The sequence below is a fragment of the Athene cunicularia genome (genome assembly GCF_003259725.1).
Source record: "Athene cunicularia isolate RWA chromosome 12 unlocalized genomic scaffold, athCun1 chr12_part1, whole genome shotgun sequence".
NCBI lineage: Eukaryota > Metazoa > Chordata > Aves > Strigiformes > Strigidae > Athene > Athene cunicularia.
In genome coordinates this window covers 17634861-17658678 of record NW_020799116.1, presented here as the reverse complement: position 1 = coordinate 17658678, position 23818 = coordinate 17634861, and the positions used below count along the sequence as shown (strand labels likewise).

General features: G+C 43.4%; 1 protein-coding gene across 1 annotated transcript; it reads left to right on the top strand.

The window, feature by feature from the left end:
* Positions 1–3002: 3002 nt before the first annotated feature.
* ITIH4 (inter-alpha-trypsin inhibitor heavy chain family member 4) lies at positions 3003–22840 on the top strand. The gene is made up of 22 exons (XM_026857599.1): positions 3003–3026; positions 5247–5407; positions 5836–5940; positions 6601–6763; positions 6863–6973; positions 7058–7186; positions 8064–8180; positions 8749–8917; positions 9881–9997; positions 11507–11688; positions 12557–12739; positions 13312–13451; positions 14040–14194; positions 14703–14735; positions 16178–16210; positions 16809–16862; positions 18049–18087; positions 18562–18675; positions 19313–19487; positions 20947–21101; positions 21960–22062; positions 22614–22840. Exons 1-22 carry the CDS (start codon positions 3003–3005, stop codon positions 22687–22689), a joined length of 2538 nt encoding a protein of 845 aa, XP_026713400.1. The 3' UTR covers positions 22690–22840.
* Positions 22841–23818: the final 978 nt, after the last annotated feature.

Here is a 23818-nt window from a genome sequence, read left to right as displayed (position 1 = left end):
TTGTATGAGAGGAACAAATATGAAGCTGCCTGGAGAACTTTTTGTCATCTTTATCTTCATCCTTGTGAATCTAGTAAGTCCAATCATGGGAAATGTGTTTTCTTCCCTTTTTTTCCTCATTTTCATACTGAGAAATAGTGACAGAAAAATGTTTGAAGAAAGCACCAGGGCTTGATTTTTTAGGCCATTTTGCACTCAAAAGTATCTCCTGTTGTCATAGTGGGTTTCAATCCTCCCTCCAGGGTGATCTGAAGTCATTTCACACATGTTCATCCCTCAGAGTGAGAAGCCCTGGGTGCTGCAGGACTGGTGCCCAGTGCACCAGCAGCAGCGGGCCCTGGACATCAGCTCTCTGGGGGTTGCACAGAAACGGAGCCAGGTGCTCAAGGCAAGGCTGAGCATGAGGTTTTCCTGTAGTCGCTTCAGCAAGGCACGAAGGGATGCGGGAGGGATTTCACAGCTTCTCCAGGTGCTAGGTGGCTCTGTGCTCCCAGGAGCAGGGCAGAGCCCATCATGCAGCCTAATCTGTGCAGTTAAAGCAGCTCTTTAATGTCCATGTGATTTTACATGGGGGTATTAGAAAACTGATGACAGATCCACTTAAAGCTAAAGCTTTGGCTCTTGGGGATCTTAGGCCACTAAGTGTATAATCCTGCGTATTTTAAGGAATTAAAGCATTACACAAGTTGTAGAAGTTAATCAGATGTAGAGCATTTTTTCTCTGTTAAGCATACATATTTATGTATTCTGCTATAAACAATGTAGTATTTGCAAGTAGTATAAAGTCTGTCTGGAAGAAGTGATGTTTAAAAAAAGTTGCTGAAAGCATAAGCCGTTTAAGACAACACTGTGCTCAACAGAATCTTTATGGTGAACTTGTAAATGTCTGCCAAAGTGACAAATTAGTGAGCCCCGCATTAGTGTCTCCTCACAAGTCCAAGGCCACAGGAATCATGCCCTCCACCTGGACGCTCTGTAAAACAGCGATGAAGAGATGCAAGTATTTCCACAGGATCTTTGTGCTAGTTTTGGACAGTTAATGGCATTACCTACCATGGAGTTACGAGGGGGATAATGCTGTCAAAAAGCAATATGAAAAAGTGGTTTATGTGGACAGACTGCAGGTTTAGTTGGGGAAGGGCTGTCTGCTATCTGGAGCTGCCAGAACAGACAGGCAGGGAAATCACGGTGGGAGGGCAGGATTCAGCCTTCACTCGCTCAGGGCTGAGGGGAGAGGGCATCTTCCCAGATCACATCTTTCCACAGCACTGGCTGGTGGCACCTGAACATACCTGTACAGTTATGTTCACATAAAGCCATATAGGAACCAGGGGCTGATGCAACAGCTGCATATGCCTAAGAGATTCTCTGAACTACAGCCCCAGGGGATGTTATTTTTCCTGTCCTGTCAATATTTTCAAGATTTCAAACATTTTATTTTCTTGCACTAGAAATGAATGAAGCAATGAAGCTGTCTGAAAGCTTTCCAATAAACGGAGCAAACCCTGGAGACGTGCCCCAGGCATGCGGCACAGCAACAGCTTGTGACAGTTTGCTCCCCAACCCGTTTTTCACCTCGATTTCCCCAGATGTAGATCTCAGAAGACAAACTTTTGAAAAGGGTTCTGCCCAGGGTCTGTTTACCCCAATGCATAAACCACCAATTATTTCTATACAAAGTGTTTAAAATGCTTTATAGAAGAGGCAGACTTTACAACTACTTGGATGGAGAAATATCTTTTAAACAGTTGTGCCAGCTGTCTTGAGTTAGGAGGCTACCTAAACACCAGATGAGTGAGTATGTGCTTTTTGAATTAGCTTAGTATAACACTGTCCGAAATTATTTGTGTATAACACTCTGGACTTGTAAGAGAATTTCTTTTCCTAGGGCTACAAGCCAACCCTTGACGAACAAAAACTTCACAAGAACTGCTCAAAGTCTCTGTTGGATGAAGACTTTATGATAAGATAGGAAGTGAAAAGAGTCATTCATCCCACTCAGTGTCCAGGTAAATTCAGGTGCAGAGCTGTGCCAGCCTTTTGTGCAAACAGCGCCGCTGAGCGTGCGGGTTAAGGGCAGCTTTGCAGAATCCCCAGCTGTGTCAGGGCCAGATGAGGCCAGATGTGCTCCCGTGCACAGTTGTTGTTGCGCGGGGTTTTGGGTGGTTTGTGTCTTCTTTGTACACTTACATACGTGTACATATAGGCACTGACTTAGCACCTCTCTCCCTAGGGAGACCAGGCAAGGTCTTATTACTTTGGTTTTACTGTTTGGCTGAAGACAAGCCACAAACGACTTTGCTATTTGACAAAAAAAAGGATTATGGTTTGTCAGAGGAGGCAAAAAGGGATGTTTCAAGAGGCCCACTCCACACCTCTCATGGGCCAGCTCCGGAGGGAGGCAGAAGGTTTGAAGAAGTCACCAGCTGTAAAATCTCACGTGAATGTTGCATGTCTCGGCAACCTCTAAATCTCTGACGTGCTTGAGGTAACATTAATGATGTGCCTTTTCAGATTATTACTGTTGGATATGGTAGAGATTCAGGCATCCAAAAATGAAGCTTTCTGCACAGACCAGTTCATCTGCCCATAGGATTTCGTGTGCCACAGTGAGATCTAAGTTTAAAAAGAAAACCTAAAGATTTCTTAACTTTATGCTTTATGAAACATTACCATTCTATTGTTTAACAGCAAAGATCTGTTGGAAAAATAAACTTTAACCAAATCCAAGTTTTACCTATGTTTAACATGTAAATATTAAGTTTCTGGGTCTCTTCAAAGTCTACATAATATCCCCAAGTACAGGTTACTTATTAACTGATTACGATAAACTGAGGTTTCATTTGAAAATCTGGTCTTTCCAAAATGGAGAAGAGAATGTTGCTCGCTTTGATGGTCTTTTCCTCACTTGCAGTATTAGCAGAAACTATTGCTCAAAAGGTATTTGCTCTATTTTTATTTTAACAATATCTTGATTGCTCATTTGGTGACCATGTGATATCATGGTAGCTGGCCAGGTAGTGCAGGTAACTCCTCCGCTAACCACCACCTGTGGAGCCTTGGGTGTATTGTGTCATGATTTCAGAGCTTTGGGTTCTTTAAAGGCCTTTTTGGTTGTTTGGGCTGTTGTAGTGTAAATGTGGTAGGAGAGCATTTGCAGATGTATCTGGAGAGCATTTGCAGATGTGTCTGCTCATGCTCTTCCCCAGGGATGTAAAATATCTAATTTGAGGGATCAATGTGTCTCCCTCGGCCACTGGATGAGGTTTGGATCTTGACACAACACCATTACAGCAGGACCAAATGGGGACGTAGCGGTGCCAGGAGGCTTCTGACAGGTATTTAATAATTTACATGGAGCAGAAAAGAGGGGAGCAGACAGTTACGTGTACCATCTGGAGGAGAAAACCGTGTTTTGTATCATCTCAGGGTGCACGGAACTGGTCTTATTTTAAAAATACCAATATTAGAGAAACAGATGCAGCCTTATGTTGGAAGGTTTTTATTTCCATCATGCCTATTCAGAAAAGTGTGAAATGCAACCAAAATGCAGGTGGGTTTCTGGGATGCAGGGACAGGTCTGGTGGCTGCTGTAGGGGCGTCTGAGGGCTCTGCAAGAAGCCGAGGATGTGGTGTATGTGCCTGCAGCGCCTTGGGGAGCGGTCACAAGTTGCTCCCCATTGCTTTCAGATGCACACCTGGGGTTCCCACCTCCTCCACTAAGGGCACAGCGACACCCCTCACCGTGCTGCACTCCACTGTGTGCTCATTTGTCACAGCCTAAAATGCTGCTGGGGCCGGGCAAGCGCAGGGGATGCAGGTCCCTGTCCCCTCATCCCTGCAGCATCCCCTCAGCACACAGCAGTGGGGTGGATTCTGCACGGGGCAAGCTCTGCCTGCGCTGAAGGATGCTCCATGGCCAGCGATGGCCACCAAGTGCCTGTACTGCCCCAGTGAGCCATGGCTCGGGGCTCCTCAGTCATGGCAGAACCTCCCCTCCAAACGTTCCACAGGCGGGTCTGAGCATGGCAGGGCAGCAAACACGAGCAGAGGTGCTTGGGGATACTTGGAAAGCCTTTGGGAAGAGACAGTCCTGGGAGAGACAGCCCTAGCCTGGACAGGGAGGGCTCCAGCTCAGGGTGAGCAGCAGGCACAGGCACCCAAATTGCCAGGATCGGGAAATTGTTCTCTTAATGAATATTTTTGGTTTTTAACCCATTGTCCTGGATTGTCAGTAGGCATCAGGAGATGGAGCACGCTCTGGCAACATGTAATGAAAAAAAACCAGCCATCCATTACTCACATGGTGTTGACTGTGGCATCTCCTGCCCCGATGCCTGAGCACAAAGCTGCGGTCACAACTTTGTACTGAATGGCCATATTTAGCTTGATTAAACTTCTGAATTTCAGCCAGTGCCCTACTAAGAAGAGGCCAGTGGATGCTGTTAATTGGTGAGCAAAGTACAGGAGATTAATTACTAAAGTAACTGAAGATCAATTAGCCCTTCAAAAGATTTGTGAGTCTGAAAAAGTAAAAATGATCTGCTTTGGTGCTGAGCTTTTTTATTTTAATAAACTATTGGACTGTTGTGAGGCTGGTGATGTCCAGATCAACTCGTCTTAGTGTCACTGCTGAAACACAGGTAGGAGCTTTAAAACCAGACAGTGCCTCCTCCCTCGAGCGTTGGCAGCCCTGGAAGTACCAGAACAGAAGAAACACAAGTGCTCAAAGGGCAGCCCTACTTGTGCAACCAGCGAGGGGTTGAAGGCCCATGTGGGGTTTCAAACCTGCTAAACTTCGTATGTGACACAAGGCACTGAGCTGAAAAACATGCAGCAAAGTCAACAGCTGGGAGAGCAAATAAACAGTCACAAAAAAACCTAGCAGGTCTCTTTTCCTGGGTTGAGTACTTAAAGAGACATCTGATTTTTCTGAGATTAATGTTAGGCGACATTGGGGTGACACAGCAGCTGCTTCAGAGTACCCAGAAGAGAGAAGACCACAGACAAAGGCCCGACAGAAGTCTTCTGTGGAACAACAACATATCGGTGTAGCTGCAGATTTTGCATGGGGCAGCTGCAGAGATGGGAATAAGCAGATGGCCAGCCTGGTCTTGGCCAATTCCCCCTCCCCACTGCTGGCTGGACCTTCTAACAGCTCATTCCTTCATTTTCCAATAACATCACCCGGGTAAGGACTGCTTAAGAGCAAAACTGAGTGTTTCAGCCTGTTTATTTTATTCCAGCATGCTATCGAAATCTACAGCCTCCATGTGGACTGCAAGGTGGCATCACGATTTGCTCACACCGTCATCACCAGCAAAATTGTCAACCGAGCGAATGAGTCCAGAGAGGCGACCTTTGAAGTGGAGCTACCCAAGACAGCCTTCATCACCAACTTCTCCATGTAGGACCAGTCCTTACCTGTGGTGTGAAGGAGGCAGCTCTGGGGGCTGGGGGCAGGGTTCATCTTTCATCTCAGGAGATCTGAGTAAAAAGCACAAAGAGTTGAGCTCACTAAATGCTCTGTGGGGCAAAGCAGTAAGCAGCCAAATAGAAAGAAAGTGCCCAGGGCCAGGTTGAGGCTGCCTGCTGCACAGGGTGGGTGACAAACGTGCTCAGTGGTGGTGTTTCCTGGGCTCCAACCTCCCCGAGACCCTGAACAGAGGAGGGTTGTATTGTGGTGGTGGCTCCTGGCATCCTCCTGGATGGGGAGGGACATGGGACCCAAACAGTGTCCCCCCACCCCAAGGGCCACAAAGTGCGGGGTTCCTCTTGTTTCCTTCCCCAGCACTTTCCTTCTAATATTGATTAAATTTTATGGAAACCAAACAGGTCCATCGATGGCAAAGTATACCCAGGAATAATAAAGGAGAAAGCTTCTGCTCAAAAGGAATATGACACTGCGGTCTCGCGTGGGCAGAGCGCCGGCCTTGTCAAGTACGTTGCCATCCTGAGTAAGGCTCCAACCCTCTGCCTCGGCTTGTGTTTTGGCAGTGGGTGGGTTAAACTCTGGAACCAGCCACCTCTCAGCAGGGATAAATATGAAGAGCAGCCTTGGATTCTTACTGGGAGGGATGAGGTGTATATAGATATATGTATGTATCTGTGATTTATATCTGGTCCCACAATGGGCTTCAGTGAGAGGTGTTGCCATTTAGGTGTTGCCCTGGCACTCGCTGTCCTGTGGGAGCACCTTGCTGGGCTGGGATGATGCTCAGTTGCTGAGTCTGCTTCCCCACAAGCACAGAAGACCGTGGCACTTGAGCAGCCATCATGCTTTGGGGATATATTTAACCTGTGCTTCCTATGTATCCAGTCCCAGTTCTACTTGATCCCAGCCTGAGGCATGCAGAGGTTTCTGCTCCATTTCTCAGCTTGCATACGCAGCACCCATGGCACGCTGCTGTAATACACGTGATGTATGTAATACTGCCTACAGTGTGACAGATCTGTGTGATGAACAAGATTTACTGCTACTCTTTTTCTATCTATTCCATGCAGCCCCTTGGTCATTATTTAGCACAATTCATGAACTTTGGCCACCACAAACCAAACCTCCCCTGCAGGAGGTAAATCTCTGTTCTCTCACCCTTCCAGGATCACAGGCAGAAAACTGGAGCAGTTTCACGTGTCCGTCAGCATCGCGGCCGCCAGCAAAGTCACTTTTGAACTGACATACGAGGAGCTGCTGAAGCGGCAGCTGGGGAAGTTCGAGCTGCTGATCAAGGTCCGACCGAAGCAGCTTGTGAAGCATTTCCAGGTGAGCTGCCCCGGCGAGGGCTGGGCAGGGAGCAGCGCGGTGGTTCTCGGGCACGGCTGCGCTCCCTTGAGATGCTGATGCCAACTTCTTCACTGTCAGATTGATGTGCACATCTTCGAGCCCCAGGGTATACGCTTCTTGGAGACAGACAGCACGTTCATGACAAATGAGTTAACTAAGGCGCTCACGAAAGTGCAGAACGAAACCAAGGTAAAGCAGCAGCTGCCAGATCCTACTGCCAGGGGCAGCTTTAAGTTAAGTTGCTTTAGATCTTTTCTTCTGATTGCTTTGCAGGCTCATATTTTATTTAAGCCAACTGTAGATCAACAGAAAATAAATCCTGAACTCGACGAAACCCTCCTCAATGGTGATTTTGTCGTGCGGTATGATGTTAAGAGAGGTGCCACTGCGGGTGATATACAGGTAAAAAAGAAATAAAAATGCTTTCAGATCATAGATACATCTGAATGTGAAGTGTAATCAGCAAAACAGCAACATTTACTCTGAAACACCAGGAATGACAGGAAAAGCTGTTTCCATTAATCCAGGGTCAGCAGGAACCGATGGCAGTGTTCAGTAAATCCCCAGAGACACCAGCCACATTGCAAGAATGGATCACCCATGAAAAAAACTCAATCTTTCAAATTTTGTTTCAATACCAAATCTATATTGCCACTTTACAGATGTCTCTCTATTTTTTTTTTTTTTTTTTTTTTCTGATCTAAGGGGTATTTGTGGCTTCTCATAAAGGACGTTTAATGTGATTTACGCAACTATCAAAATGACTGATTGGTTTTCTTTTATTTTTTTGTGGCAACTGAAGCATAACTAAAGAGAGCAGGAACTTAAAAATATTTATGGACAAATGCACATACTAGAGAATAAAGTTTATTTTATTTTCCATACCATTTCACTGATAATACCATTATTTTCCATACCATTTCACTGATGAAGCATACGTGGATGTGCTAAAAGATGGCAGTCACAGTCAATGAGCAGAGATGTGCTCATAGGTGATAATAAAGAGCTAATGTAATGTATAGTGATAATACAGATATATCATACATATGGCACCGAGGCGTATAATGTGTATATTTTATATAGAGAGATATGCTGTTCTCTTGTAATTTGCCCTCTACAGATAGTCTTGCTTCCAACTAGGAAATACATTGCAATAGCTCTTTGATTTGGGCCTATGTAGAAGAATAGAATGCACCCTCCTTCTTGCTATGCCAGAACGTTAAGATGCAGTATTTATTTAGCTGTAATCTTATACATGATTTCACACTCTGTATTTCAGATTGTCAATGGATATTTTGTGCATTATTTTGCACCCCATGAAATGCCAGTGTTTCCCAAAAATGTCATCTTTGTTATAGATCGAAGTGGTTCCATGGCAGGCAGAAAAATTGAACAGGTAAGTTGCCTCGAAGTCGTAGCCTCTGCTTGCACCAGTACACACACCAGCCTTTCAAGGAAGTGACTGTGAATTCCACTTCGAAACGCATGCTGGTTTTGTACACAGCAAAATTTTCAGACATACAGAAATTCTTGAAAAAACATATGCACAAATTTAAGCTACTGAACAGCAACACTTTTCTGATACAGTCATTCTCACAGGTATTGAACATGGAGGCAGAGAGCACTTTTTCTGTATCTTTGCAGAATATTTTGCTTCTAATTTTTTTCTTTAATGACATTTAAAGAATTAGTCTTTTTACCTTTACTGATGACTGTGTATGTAGCTTTGCTGGAGAGCAAACAAGCCCACTACAGCCCTCATAGGAGGTTTTTGTGTCTCTAAGTCAGTGAACCTGCCATTTGTGATGGTCCTAACCTGAAAAACACCACTAGGACTAAATAAGGGCATTGGGCTGTGTCTTGAGTAGTGCTGTAGAGAAACCCCCTTATCACACTGCAGTTCCAGTCCCAGTTCTGACAGAGAAAGAGAAATATTCAAAGTGATTGTCTTCTCCTTGGAACAGACGAGGGACGCCCTGTTGAAGATTTTGCAAGATCTCCGCCCAGAAGATCATTTCAGCTTTATCACCTTTAACAGCAAAGTGGCGGAGTGGAAGAGCTCTTTGCTGCAAGCCAGCACAGAGAACGTGGCGAGTGCTGCAGGACTCGTGCAAACTCTTTCTGCTAGTGGAGGTACAAGGCACCACCTAGATGCTTGTAACCACAGACATGCACCCAATATCATATACTGCTTAGAGAAGTATTATTTTTATTAGTCATATACTGCCACAGAACTACCATCAGTGCTCACAATACAAGTAAGTTTTTAATGCTTATGAGTGGGAAGTGGGATAGAAAGGCTGGTTATGGGTGTGGACAGCTTGTGACTGCATTCTGATAGGGATATATGGAGAGATGGTTACATTTATGAACCACGAAAGCCACAAAGTTTTGTTTCAGATTTTTATAACAGAGATGGCTGGAAGATTTCCTGATAGCACCTTTTTTTTTTTTTTTCTACAGAAAAATGGCAATTCACTCAACATTTTTGCTGGGGTTTTTTTTAATATCAAGGGTCCCCTTGTAAAATAATAATAAAAAAAAAACCATATAAAGTTACACTCCTGTGTGACACTACAGAAACAAAAAAGTCAAAATAGGCATGAAGGACTTCAACTGCAGCATCACTCAGTGTGCTTTATTATTTCGTTTTAAGCACATCTAAAAGCCTCTATCTCCTGTTTATGCCACACTGTTAATATATATTTTCTTGTCCCAGGTGCTAACACCAATAAGCCCACCTGTGCCCAGCTCTTTTCTTTAATTTCTCAAATCAGGCTAGGATTCATTCCTTAAATGCAGGTTAACAGATGACAGTGTGTTTATTTAAGCACTTTTTAATGGCTCTAGAGCTGTTTGTATTTCCCATCACATAAGTGTGGAAAATGCTCCCAAAAGAATACTGCAGCATCACCATTGCGATGTTATACACCGTAATCAAGCCCTGTAGGCTAAACCCCTAAATCCTCATCTCTCTGAAGGATTACTTCCTGCAGAAAACTTTAAACAACTCTGTGGGGCTTCAGCAGATGAAGTGCACTGATTTCTTCAGATGATTATCCTTTTTAGTGAGTGATGCCTGCTTTCTCATTACAGGCACAGATATCAATCGTGCCCTGCTGGCTGCCGTGAGCATCCTGGATAAAGCCGAGGGGCTGCCAGAACGGAGCGTCTCCATGATTATTTTGCTGACAGATGGCCAGCCCACTTCTGGTGAGCAAATGCTAGCCTCAGTCCTCTCTCTCCTTGACTTTTTTATCTTTTACACTTGCATCCCAGATGTCGATAGACACAGTCTGTGTTTCAGAAGAGCTTTGGTACAAACAGGCTGGGCTCTCACTGGATCTGTGTCAGAGAGGATGATTATGAGAGGGCTCTGCCAAGGGCTGCAAGAAGTGATGGCAGAGCCTGCCTGCCCTTAACTACATGTCCTTCAGCTGGGAACTGTTTTGCTAAATACCATTGGCTTCCCACTTCATAAACTTGAGGGAATTGCTGGGGCTACTCCAGGCATAGCTGAAATGTGAAATACTAAGAGCTGAAACATGGACATTTTGCATATATTATGTACAGTCCCATTTGAGAGGTATTGTTTATATTTCTTCACCCTCCTTGCCCCAAACTTGAAATATTTTCAAGGGGCCTCTTGTTTTGTATTATTTTCCACATCTAGCTCTTAACTAGTGATCATCTGTGGTAGCACAAACCAGAGGGTTGAGATACTGGGTTAAATAAACAGTAACTCCCAATGCAATGGTACAAGCATCACTTGTTCTGAACAGGAGTTTGTCTAAGTTTCACGTGGCACCAGCAGCTCTCAGAGGCCAGCAGTATTAATTCAGCTGTAAGCCCTCTAATAAGATCAGTTTGCCTTTCAGATCTTGTGATCTGTACTGCTTTGGGGTTGGTTTATTTGTTTGGGTTTTTTAAATAAAATTCAGCTCACGGTGCTGTCTGCTCAGCACAGCCAGAGTGAGTCTCAAATATCCCCGAGCACACTGCACATCCACAAGTTGGCTAGAAATCAGGCCAGCGTAGGGTGCCAGGCAAATACATGCAGCGTTACTGCATATGCTGCCTTCCTTGTCAAAGCAGGCTGAAAGGGACAAATCTGAGTTGCTCCCATGATATTGCTACAGGCAGTGACAGTTCCTGCCTGGAAATGCTGATACAGAAGCTCCCCATATGGGGCCATCAGCAGGTCTTCAAATGGGATAAGATGATGGTGTGAAAGCCTTTTTCCCTTTGTCACGCAAAGGTTCTGGGAGAGAAGCATGGCCAGTTGATTTGCAGTTTGTCTGAATTACACCATTAACCAATCCATTCTCCGAATTCACACATATAATTTTTATGCCATGGTACTTGTCTTCCCAGAGGTTGTGTTTCCATCTCTTGTGCTGTTAACTTGTAGTGAGTGTCCCTTTTGTCCCAAAAACTTCCTCTGGCCCCTGTGATCTTGTAAAATATTTTGTGTTTAGCCATGGTGACATGAGTAGAAGTTAGTAAAAGTCATTAAGGGGGAGGATCAGGTTCTGGCACTCCATGTGCAGAGTGGTGCTTTCATCTCCAATGCAGTTAACAGAGTTCTGTCCCATGTATTTTTAATATTTTATTCTGAATAATTTTTAAAATACTTTAGGCAGAATTTTCCATTAAACCTGCTGCTGTCATTTTGTACTTTAAAAAAACACAAACAAGGGTATGTTTTTGTTTCAATTACAGGTGAGAGTAATGTGGAAGTAATTCAAGAAAACATTCAGAATGCAGTCAATGGGAAATATGCTCTATTTTGCCTTGGCTTTGGGTTTGATGTCAGTTATAAGTTCTTGGAGAAAATGGCCCTAAGCAACGGGGGAATAGCACGTCGTATATATGAAAACGCTGATGCAGCCTTGCAGCTCCAGGTCAGGACTAGGGAATATGCCAGAAAAACCATCTATCAGCTACAGCTTATGTCTAGTCTTAGCAGCAAATCCATGGATTTTCTGAGATGAAGACTTGGGTTTGAGTTTATCTGTTAATTTTGGGGAGGGAGGAAGGCAATTTTGGGGTATCTTAAGGCTTGTGCCCTAACCATGACTGAAAGTTGATGTCCTCCTCAAATCATCTGCATTTGGACAAACTTGGAAACTCACATTTCTGTACCTCTGCAAAAAAGACAAATTGCCCAGGAGGTGCGATGGTGGAAAAACTTCTGCTCTCGAGTCTGATTTCAAAGTGCTTGAAAACCATTGGAAGCTGTGTGTATGGTTTCCCTAAAAATCAGTGGGTAGTTTGAGGCACCTACAGGCAAACTGGCTCTGCCTGGGTCTTTCCTGCCCATCTGGAGGGGGGTAAAACTTCTGTGAGGTTCTCTTTTTTTGGGAAGCTGTTTCTACCTGTTTTGGCTGGATGTGCAGAGGCTGAATTTGCTTAACGTTGGCCCCAGTCCGGAAAAAGAAAGATTAATCCCCAGGATTAGTCAAGCTTAAAAAATCAGATGTGGAAAGTGGCTAAAGCAAAGCACCTAACTGGGTGGGATGGCAATAATGGGGATGCTGCTTGTGTACTTGAACTACCATGGGAAATACAGATTAGATGGCATTGCCAACCTGGCTGGAGGTGTGCTGAACCCTGGGAAGAAACATTTTTTTTTTCTAGGTTTGCAGCAACTGAATAAAAAGCTTTGCTTCCTTCTTTTTAAGGGGGTTTTAGACATTCAATGTATTGCATTGCATAATTTTGCAGTCATTTGTGCGTGTTCTCTCTCTCTCTCTCTCTGCTTCTCTTTAGGGCTTTTATCAAGAGGTGGCTACCCCAATGTTGATGAAAATTGAAATGCAGTATCCAGAAAATGCTGTTGAGCGATTAACCAAGAACAATTTCAAGCTGTTTTTTGAAGGATCTGAAATTGTAGTATCTGGAAAAATTATCAATGAGCTTGATCTTTTGCCAGTAGAAATTAAGGCTCAGTCAGTAAGTGTTTAGTAGTTTACTAACTGTGAAAATCATATCTCCTTTCTGTCTTTTATGATGCAATAGGAGACTTCAAGAAGTCTTTTGTGTACAATATATGTTCTCTACATTTGGGCATTTAGCTGTTTTCTCATTTTAGGAAAACATTTGAGAATTCAAACAATTTTCCGCTCCTGAATTTGCTGTAAAAGAAAAAATTTGAAGTATATCCACAAATAAGCAAACAACAATTTTAATCCTTTCAAAACCATAATATTTGGCCTTTCAAGCATTTTTAGGAAAATGTTTTTTATTTTTAGAATGAAGAAGGAAATCTGAATATTCATCTCAAAAATGTTGAAACAGAACAATTTCATTTCCTCCTTTTTTCGACATTGTTTTGAGTCCAGAAATATATATCCAAAATACATGCTGCTTCAGCAGTGTGGAGTTGCATTTTCCAACGGGAAAGGACAAAACTGAAGGACAAAAAAGGCACTTTGGTACTGAAAGATGATCTTTTAAGTCTAATGATGTGGCTATAAAAGAAGTCTGGAACTGTTCTTTTGATGGTCAGTTTTCTCCCATTTCAGCATGCTAGTGACTTGACTCTTAAAGAAGAAGCAAATGTCAAAGAGAAGGAGCAAGTGTTTCAAAATCAAATTTACATCTTTGGAAATTTCATAGAGAGACTGTGGGCTTACTTAACCATTCAACAGCTTCTGGAAAAATCGTAAGCAACTTTAATGTTTTGTATTACAAATTTCTAACTTCTTAAAACACAAATTCCCTATTCACAAACTATATGATTGGATAAACACAAAGAAGCAGAAATATTTCTGCAGATAATATTGAAAACATAGTATACTGGAAGAATACTACATTACTGCATGAGGAACATGAGGTGCCTTTCAGTTTACGATAGCTCTGTATCATTAAATGTGTATATATATATGTATATACACACATGAAAACATAATATAAAGTATTCTTCATGACATTACTATGAAATACTTGCATGGATTGTGTTGAGCTGTTGTTACACATCCAGAAATATTGTCTGTAAATAAGTGAATGGCACTAGTAAAGTGAACAGTAAGTATGTCTTTAAGACATTTCATAGATCGTGTATCTATTATTTTTACGTATTTGAACATGTCCATAGTTTCAAGCATGTGAACAGCTGAGTTATCCCAATAAGACTACTCACCCTTCAATAATACAAGATATCTGTTAAGACACAGCTAACATAAAAAGAATCTGAAGACGGCCTGCTCCTAGTCTCTATAGGTTATTTCTTCATCGTTAACACAGACTTTAGTATTTCAGCACAAGAAGAGGACCAAAAAACCCTGGAGGCACAAGCCTTGGAGCTGTCTCTGCGATACAGCTTTGTTACACCCCTCACCTCCATGGTGGTCACCAAACCCTCTGACCAGCAGCAGACAGAGCTGGCGAACAAACCCACCGAAGCTGGTAAATGGGGCATCGAACCACCCCCTGAAATATGCTGCTGTTATTGATAATTTGTTGTTGACCTATACTGGAGGCCATTTTATCGCGATGTGACATGGTGATAAGCCACATCAGCAGCAGGATTTGGGGGATTAGCTTCCTTTCAAAATAAAATGTGCAGGATTTTTTTAAAAGGTGAAGTGGTGAAACGGACACTATTATCAAAATGGAAAATAGTTCGTTTAAATATGAACTAAAAGTAATTTAACAGTTGTTACTCAGCATTCCTGCCTCTGCAAAGGGATTCTGTGTTTTTCTCTGTAGCATTAAATTGGAAAAATGAATGCAGGGGAGAAAGCATGGCATTGCTAGGAGTCTTGCATGTGCTCTATCTACCTATCCTTTAACACAAAAAATACTCATCACCTGAAGCAAAACACCCGCTTGCGCTGGTTTTCTGGTTTGCGTATGGGTAAAGTCATTTAGTGTTGATGATATAACACTAATCTGTCCCTTTTTCTTGTACTAGATAATGAGAAGCCCAGGATTTTTCCAGTAGGAGGTAAATGTACTCTTCTTTTCCAGTAGCATATTTCCATAATGATCTCTAATGAAGAAAAACAAAACAAAACAAAACAAAAAAACACTAAACCAAAAGAGTCCATGGTGCTTGCTCTATAGAGGGCAGTATTTAAGATTTGGAAGAATATGTGAAGCAAAATGTGACTGCCAAGGTCCGGCAGGGTATGGGTAGATAACATGGTCAAACGTTCCATTCAGAAAGTCTCGAAGGCCACTATTTTCTTTACTCATGAGGAAAAGTAGCTCTTCAAGTGAATGGTGCTAATGATGTTTTCTGCTTCTTCCTACCATGTGCGAAGCATCTGTCAAAAAATTAAGACATTTTGGAAGTACTTCTGAGGATGATTTAGGTATTTTTTTTTCCCCCTCTCTTTCTGGAAATGATAGAACTGTTTGAATATTAATTTTAAAATTCCAGCATTATTAATCTGATCATCTCAGCTATGATAAGACATTATAACAGCAATGCTTTAGGTGAAAAGCCCTGGTTTTGTTCTAGTGCTTTCACAGAAATGTGCTGAGGGGATCGTAAAGCTGCCGCGGTCCCCTTCGGGCGCCGGGATTGATCAGCCCGCGGCTCCCTGCCCAGCGGCTGCCCTGCGCTGCCCGGGGGCACACGCAGGCCTTGGCGCTGCCCTTCCCGCAAAGCTCCCTCGGCTGCAAGAGGGGAGGAGGTTGGGGCCAGCCCTGCAGCGGGACCTGTGCCCGCAGCAGGGGCCGAGCCCGACGCGGGGGGGCCGGCTGCTCCAGGGCACGGGGTGTCCCCACCGGGTCTGAGGCTGGTGCCCGCCCGAGCATCACTGGGCACCGCTGCTCCCGTCATGCCGGACCCGCAGAGCTGGAGTGGCCAGGGAGGAGAAGGGGCAAAGGGGATGCTGGGATCCTGGGACCCAGGGAGGTTGTGATGCGCTCTTTTGGGTGTTGCTGCGGTTTCTCCTGTTGAGCTCATCCGATTTTTAACTGCCAGTAACAGCTCTTGTCTGGGGCTGCAGCGCTCCAGAGGGAGCACACTGTGATCCTGCGCTGGTGCTGTAGCTCCCTGTGGGGCTGGTCCCTTTGCAGAGCCCCCTGTGCCCCCTGCCACCAGAAGCACCCACCCTCGCACCAGGGACAGGCATCACCTCCCCTCGCTTTCCCGGCCCCACGCTCACAGCAGATGCAGCCCCCACATCTAGCAGACGCTCAAATTCCTTTTTGCAAATCCCTTCCTCACAGAGTTCATAGTAGTTTTTGTCCATTTCCATCCTTTGGCTGAGAATATTTTCCAAGGGTCGGTGCTCATGTTCTGTGGGCTTCATACTGCAGATAGTTCACTTTGGGAAGGGAAGATGTAGCTGGAGAATTACAGATGTTTGAAACGCTCCTGTAAAATATGTAATACAATCATTAATAGAATACAGATACTCTCTTTTCTTTCTTCAGATGCTTATAGACTGAGGAGTGGATCACCTTCTGGTAAGTGCTCTACCTTTGTTTTATTCAGAATAACTTTATAAATTTCATTTCATATGTAGGTTCATAGCAACATTAATAAATACATTTTGCTTGTGGATGCCCACTTGATATATAATTTAAGTTTTATTACATGTATTTTAGTTTACAGACATTTTATAATGAACTATAAAATTTTGAAAACAATCTCGGTCCCTTTTCAGAAATAAAAAACTATTACACCTTCTGAAAATAAATGTGAAAGATCTGGAAAAGCATGTAGTAGTAAGCTGAAGGAAATGAATGTAAAAAAAGTAACTTAGCAGTCCTGGGGATTGCTGTGTGAAGCCGATGTGGAACACAGCTGTCTGCACGGTGACAGTGCCTGTCCCGCAAGGAGGGAGCCCCAGGGCCCTGCAGAGACAGAGCCTGACATCGCTGGGAGCTCCCGCAGCGCTGAGCAGGCGCTGCCTGCGTGGGATCCACACGCGTGCACCCGGGACGGTATCCAAAAAAGTCAGTGGGCAACAAGCAGGAGGGATTCCCTGTTTTACAAGGTGTGCAGTAAGATGCAAGGCATGACCCCAAACCAATGAAATATTGGAAAAACCTTTTATTTCAGGTCGCTGGCGCTCTGAGCCCGAATCCGGCAGCAACAAGAAGCTGTTGTCAGTAGGTAGTTATTCACAGGCGTGCGAGAGGAGCTGGGGTGGGCGTGCTGAGCTCTGTGATACATTGCAGCTGTGGAAAACACAGCTCTGAGCATGCCCCAGTGGCACAGTCATTCCTAAGAGAAATAGGCACTGGACATTGTTCTTTTTTCCCCAGTTGGGACATCTGATTTTAAGCAAAGCTCTCTATAGAAGTCAGTGAAGAGCTCTGCTGCCTCTGTCAGTATTCATAGAATCACAGAATGGGTTGGGTTGGAAGGGATCTTAAAGCTCATCCAGTCCCCCCGCCCTGCCCTGGGCAGGGACACCTTCCACCAGCCCAGGCTGACCAAAGCCCCGTCCAACCTGTCCCTGAACCCTTCCAGGGAGGGGGCAGCCACAGCTGCTCTGGGCAACCTGTGCCAGTGGCTCTCCACCCTCACAGGGAAGAATTATATCTAAATCTAAATCTACCCTCACTCAGTTTAAAGGTGTTACCCCTCATCCTATCCCTACACCCCTGATCAAGAGTCCCTCCCCGCTTTCCTGTAGCCCCTTTCAGTACTGGAAGGCCACTATAAGGTCTCCCCGGAGCCTTCTCTTCTCCAGGCTGAACACCCCAACTCTCTCAGCCTGTCCTCACAGGGGAGGTGTTCCAGTCCCCTGAGCATCTTTGTGGCCTCCTCTGGACCAGCTTGAGCAGGTCCATGTTTTTCTTGTTCTGGGGACCCCAGAGCTGGACACAGCACTGCAGGGGGGGGGATCTCACAAGGGTGGAGTAGAGAGGGAGAATCCCCTCCCTCACCCTGCTGGCCACACTGCTCTGGATGCAGCCCAGGACACGGTTGGCTTTCTGGGCTGTGAGCACACATTGCTGGCTCAGGGTCAGTTTTCCATCCACCAGTACCCCCAAGTCCCCCTCCTCAGGGCTGCTCTCCATCCACTCCTCGCCCAGCCTGGATCTGTGCTTGGGATTGCCCTGGCCCATGTGCAGGACCTTGCACTTGGCCTTGTTGAACTCCATGAGGTCCTCGTGGTCCCACCTCTCCAGCCTGTCCAGGTGCCTCTGGATGGCACATCCCTGCCCTCCAGCGTGTCGCCCACACCACACAGCTTGGTGTCAATGTCAACCTTGCTATTCTTCCTGGTTAATTAGCTGACTTAAAGAAAAACGTTTCCTTAAACAATTCTTGCTAATTTTAAGTATTTCAGTTGCCAGGCTAAGAGGAAAAATGAGAGTACAACCTCTTGGTAAGTAATACATATACCAGTCCCATCTTAATCGTTACTATAACTCTATAACTGTAATGTACAGATTTTCACACAATAATGCTTTTTCTGACAGCATCAACTCCATGAAAACCCTTTACCTCTCCTTGGCTGGTTCTTTCCACATAAGTGAAAAACATCTCAGTATGTCATGAGAAAGCCTCTCTGCCTCCAGGATATAACCACCAACAAAATGTAGTACAACAGATCTTCAGCCTCAGCTTTTTTAAGAGCTCGTTCTCTAAGTTTAAAAATCTGTTGTCTTCATTCATATCAAGATGCTGTGTCTGGGTGTGCTTTTGAATAATTATTACTGTGTTGATTTTAATCATTCTATTCTATAAAAGCTATAAGCAACATTTTAGGTATAAATTAATTAAGAATTTTGCTGGGCCTATCCAAAGGGCACAGGCTAGATTTTCTTTGTGTGCTAACATTGTTCTTCTGGCTTTTCAGCCAATGAATATCCACAACTTCTCTTGCAATTACCCAAACAAAATGAAACAATCTGTTTAAATACTGATGGAAAAGCACATCCCTCTGTCCACCTGCTGTCAGATCCGGAGCAAGGTGAGTGAGCCGTATTATTCCTGATACTAAGGACAAGGGGAGTCACTTCAGTCTATAAGAGCAGTTGGTGTCTTTGGGAATAACCCCCTTTTGTGAAGGGCCATATCATACCTGCTGCCTTGCAGGGACCGGAGAGGCTGTGGTTAATGTTTCCTTTCTATTAGGCAATATTAACTTTCACTGTGCAATGGCTGAGGGCGCTTCTCACTGGTCTGTTTGTAGGTCACCTCCGTGGCCTTCAGGCGTTTCTCCTGCCCAGCCCTTCGGAGCTTCTGAGGACTTTAAACCCCATGGTCCTTACGTGCTAACAGAAAGATGCATGCTTTTAATGCACTGCACTTTTTCTGTTGTCCTGTGCCCAGAGGATTCATGGCCCCAAGTACCAGATATCACCTGCTCTGATTATGGAGCAGAGCCACCTCTGTGGGAGGAGATGGAAATGTGGGGTTAAACAGACTCTGGTGACTCCACTGCTGCCTTGGGAGCACATGGATCTGAAATCTGGACTACTGTGTCTCCCAAAACTAGATTTTAAACCCTTAAGTTGCCTTAGCAACAAAGCTGAAGGAGTTTTATTAAGATCAGTCATACTTTATAAACAGGGTCACTTGACAGATTTGTGTCACTGTTATTAAAGGACTCACTGTGATGGGGAAACTTGGGGACAGAACAAATCACTTTGTGCAGTTTGAAATCAACTATGTGAATCCCCCTGCGCAAATCCATGTCTCCACGGACGAGATCATCCTAAGGCACAATAACGAGAGCACTTGGCTGCCGTGGACGGAGTCATCCACCTCCACTGTCCAGGGGTAAGAAACATCGCCCTGTCCTTTCCCAAACTTGAGAATGTGACAGATCTTTTTTCATCCAGGCCTCCACTTTCACATTTGTTTCAAGTAAGTGCTTCCAAGTGTCCTTATCTGGTGAGCAACTCTGTGTGGGCAGAGGCAGGGTAGCTTCACAATCCCCCATTTTAAATACAGAGAACAAAAAAGGTTTGATTTTAATTCTTCATGACTGTGTAAGAGAATCAAAACTAGTGTACCACCACCTGCCTTTCTGCTTCAACATCAGAGACAACATTTATCTGCAAAGGAGAGGACCTGCTCCAGCACACGGCAGCCCCTGTGCCAGCGCCGTGCCGGCTGCCACCAGGCACTGTGTGTTCCTCCAGCCGCAGAGCCAGTACTGCGAAGTCATGGCTTTGACATTTATTGCCTCTTTTATACATCAGTTGGCTCCACACAGGCTGAAGTTTTCTTTCTCCTCGGTTTTAGCAATAACCCACATCTGGGCAGCTGGAATTTTTTTATGGGAAGGCATGAAGTGTTTGAATAGCTGTCTGTAACTAAATGCCCACTGTTGGAGAAAGGGTACTTTAAATGTAGTCTTCATTTGTCAAGCTAATTAGAGCAGGATCCTTCACTACCACAAGAAAGAGTGGAATGTAGCTAGTTCCATCAGCTTTTTTGCATTGCCGGAATAAACCTCTGGGAGGATCTGCTGTTGGTCTGGGGCAGACAGGACGCCCAGCACTGCCTCCCTTATATGCAGTTCTAGACAATAACAGAAGTCCTGAAACAACTGCTTTCAATTATTTTTGTAATCCAAATGGAGCCAAGAACATGCTGGATTTATGCCCCTCTATAATTTGTTGTCTACCAAGCAGAATGATCCTCCTGCTTCAAACCAGCACCCGAGCCCTTGCAATCACAGTGCGGGTGGCTGTGGTTTGTCTGATCTGCAAGGGAGAAAAAGAACAGTGGATGCTTGTGTTCTGCAAGCCCACCTTGGGTCAAAATAAAATTAATGGATTAGAAGAAAGGCAGGGTCTGAAAAAAACTGTGAAATATCCAAGAAAAAAAAAAAAAGTGACTTGTTCATAAAATAGATTGAATTATTTTATCTAGTTTACCCTTATTCTCATTAAAATGATGAAAAAATATTATCTTTTTTTTTTTTTCCTATCCAAGCATTTCTTGTAATTATGAATAATAAGGTGTTCTCATCAGCAAAAAAGTTCTTTTCCATTGGTTTATTTGCATGTAACTTGATACAGGAAAGATCTGTTGTGCAGCATAGAGATAAAAGATATGCTACTTAATATTTTCTATCTTAAAAATAACCACCAACAGATCATGAAAAATACAATTGCAAAGAGACAAATAGCAAAAATTAAATTATTTTCATTAATTAATTTCAGCTAGTTAAAGACATAATTCTTTCTTCATATTCTTATTGGAAATAATGTCATAATTTACTTCCTAGGCTGAGAGTCTCAGTTGAAAAGGGAAGGAGTATTACAGCATCATTGTCTGATACAGTCACAGTAAAAATTTCCTTTGTAAAGTTTCCAGATGATTTCCTTGGGCTGTATTTCTTGAACACCAACCGTTTTTCTGACAAAGTCAGTGGAGTTCTGGGTATGTATCATTACAGATGTATGCAGCAAAGAAGGATGAGCTTGTAACTAAGCTCCTGAAATGAGAATATAGTGGGGTTTTTTCAGCCACATCATAAGCCTTTATTCAGGTTTTATTTTCCTGGGTCCTGACAAGCTCTCATGAAGAGCAGTTGGCAGGCAAGGCAGCAGCAATGCTGTATTTCAGGGGGTTCTAGAGAAACTTCACATTTAATTTATTCTTTTCAGACATCTAACATCACCTTTTACTGCACAGCAATCCAGACCGTACTCTGTAAAGAGGGGAGGTCTTCCCCTGGAAATGTAACACAACGCTTCGCTGCTCACCAGTGGCACAGCCCTAAATAGACTGTTATGAGTTTAGAAAACATTAAAATAAGACTAAAATAATAGTTGGGCTTAACCGCAGTCGTGCTGTGGAATGACATAATTTATGCAGCAAATTCATTTGATGTCCAGTAATGATTATAAAAAAAAAAAAGGACATAAAATTGTAAACAATCAAGGTTACAAAATGAAAGCCAGCTGGTCCTCAACTCCAAAAAGTCTGATGGGACTAAAGGTGAAGTTGTTTCAAAAACTTTGCATGTTCTAAAAAGAAAAAAATAAAAATAAAAGTGACATCCCCTCAGAGTGAGGCTGAATCTCTCTGTGGAGGAGTGTTAGGGATAGCAGGAGATCACAGCAGAAACAGAGGAATTTTCCTAATTTACCAAGGGAGCTTCCAAATCTGGTCTTTTTTTGTTTGTTTTCTGAGGCAGATGGCTGCTTTCCTAGTGTTATAGCTACCATTTGGGGTAAATGAACAACAAACTCAGATGTTTTGTATTTTTAAATAATTTGTGTGTCTGTTGCTTAGGTCAATTTTATTCAAAAGCACAATTTGAGAGTAATTCCAACATCGATCAGAGAGCTGACGAAAGACTCTTAAGTGTGTCTGGATCCAAGCACAGAGTTACCAGGTAACAGATAAGGGATAAGGGTGAGTGATGGGGGTGCTCTGAGATGTATTTTATCAGCTGATACCAGAGATCAAAAGAAATGGGACTATCTGTAAGAATACACCTCTTCGGTGTAAATAACAGGAACTTGTGCTTGAATTTTTCTCTAACAGTCCGAATTGGTTGTTTAAGTGATGCCACAGGACTCAAGGCTCCTATTTCATAGAAGAGAAAATCATACCTGTGGGTATGGTTTGCATAAAAAAATGCCAAGTCCAGTAAAGTTCTGCTGCTTCATTTACATGGATAAGGAGGGGGGTGGGGGGCGTCCTCAGTTGGAATTATTTTTACACTTCACTTGCTTTTAGTAAGTGTCTGTGATGTGGAAGCAGTGCTGCGAGCGTGCAGCTTCTGTTCACTGTCCCTGTGTGTCCCTCAGTGCTGCCTCCGCCTCGGGGAGCGAGAGGTGCCAGCTCTGCCCTCGCACAGGCCCTCTGGCTCTGCAAACATCAGGTCCATTCTGGGCTTTGCTTATTTTATCACAAATTTTTCTTGTTTTGATTTTGTTTCAGGCAATACAAGAAAGATTACAGGCTTGAGTCAAACACTGATCCTGTTTCCTGCTGGTCAATAGAATTAACTCCCTAGAAAAGAGTATTCTGGGGAAGAGAACTACGCAAATGACACTCTTCCAAATTATTTTTGACACCTTCATCAAGAAAGCCACACAGTTAAAGCCTGACCTGTTACTATACATAAATGTCACAAATCTTTTAACTCAAAATAATTATGCTTCCAAGATGAGAACGTGCAATGGTTTCTAACATTCAGAGGGTTATATTGCCAAAGATTTATGTGAATGAACTAAATAAAATTGACATTATCATCACACAGTTTGATATGGACACACAGACTTAGGTCTACACATAAAAATAAGTACTGGCGTCACCCAATCCAGCCCGTGTCATGAAAACAGTCATAGATTTCTAAGGTTTTATATATACCCTCTATCCAGTTACAAGTGACAGTGTTACTGAATTATGTGTTTTGGACAAAGAGTATGAAGTTTAAAGCAGTGTCACTTTACTGTTTCTCTCATGTTTTACTTTATGGAGGAAAAAGGCCCCAGTCTTGCTGTATTAGGGTTCTTTTGAAGATTGTTCTGTAGCAACATTCAAAGCTGATTAAATCAGCACTAAGAGCATGAGTGGGATGGCAGCCCACGCTGGCTGTAGTCCTCTTCATTGTTGCAAAGTTTCTGAGCCTCTGTTTTAAAAACATCTGCAAAACAAACGACTGACTTGTTGTGAAAGAGACCTCTCTGACTTGTTGCAAAAGGCAGCATTTCAACCCTGAAATTTAGCAGCTTTTTTTGGCACTGTTTCACACAACATTTTGCAAACATTGGAAGATGTTTTACAAATAAAGAGCAACTCAAAACAACATGTGGTGCATGGAGGTAACCTGTCAGAGGGAAACGTACACAGAGAAGCTTCTGCCTATGGAATGCGTGCTGCAGTTTTAGTCTTTGGGGTTTTTTTCATAAATTTTAATTCCAAAAATTATTTTGTGTTTTGGAATTTCGGCTCCTTTGAACAATGTATCTTCTATGCCAGCATTGTAGAAATTTAACAAAGGTTGCTTTCTATCCTGCCAATAATAAATAACTGGAAAACCCTTATTATTTTAAAGCAATGTACTAAAAGAGAAGACTATTTCTTGCCAAAGTCAGAAAGATAAAGCAAACTATGTAATTAGAAGCCTGGTTTTTAGAAGA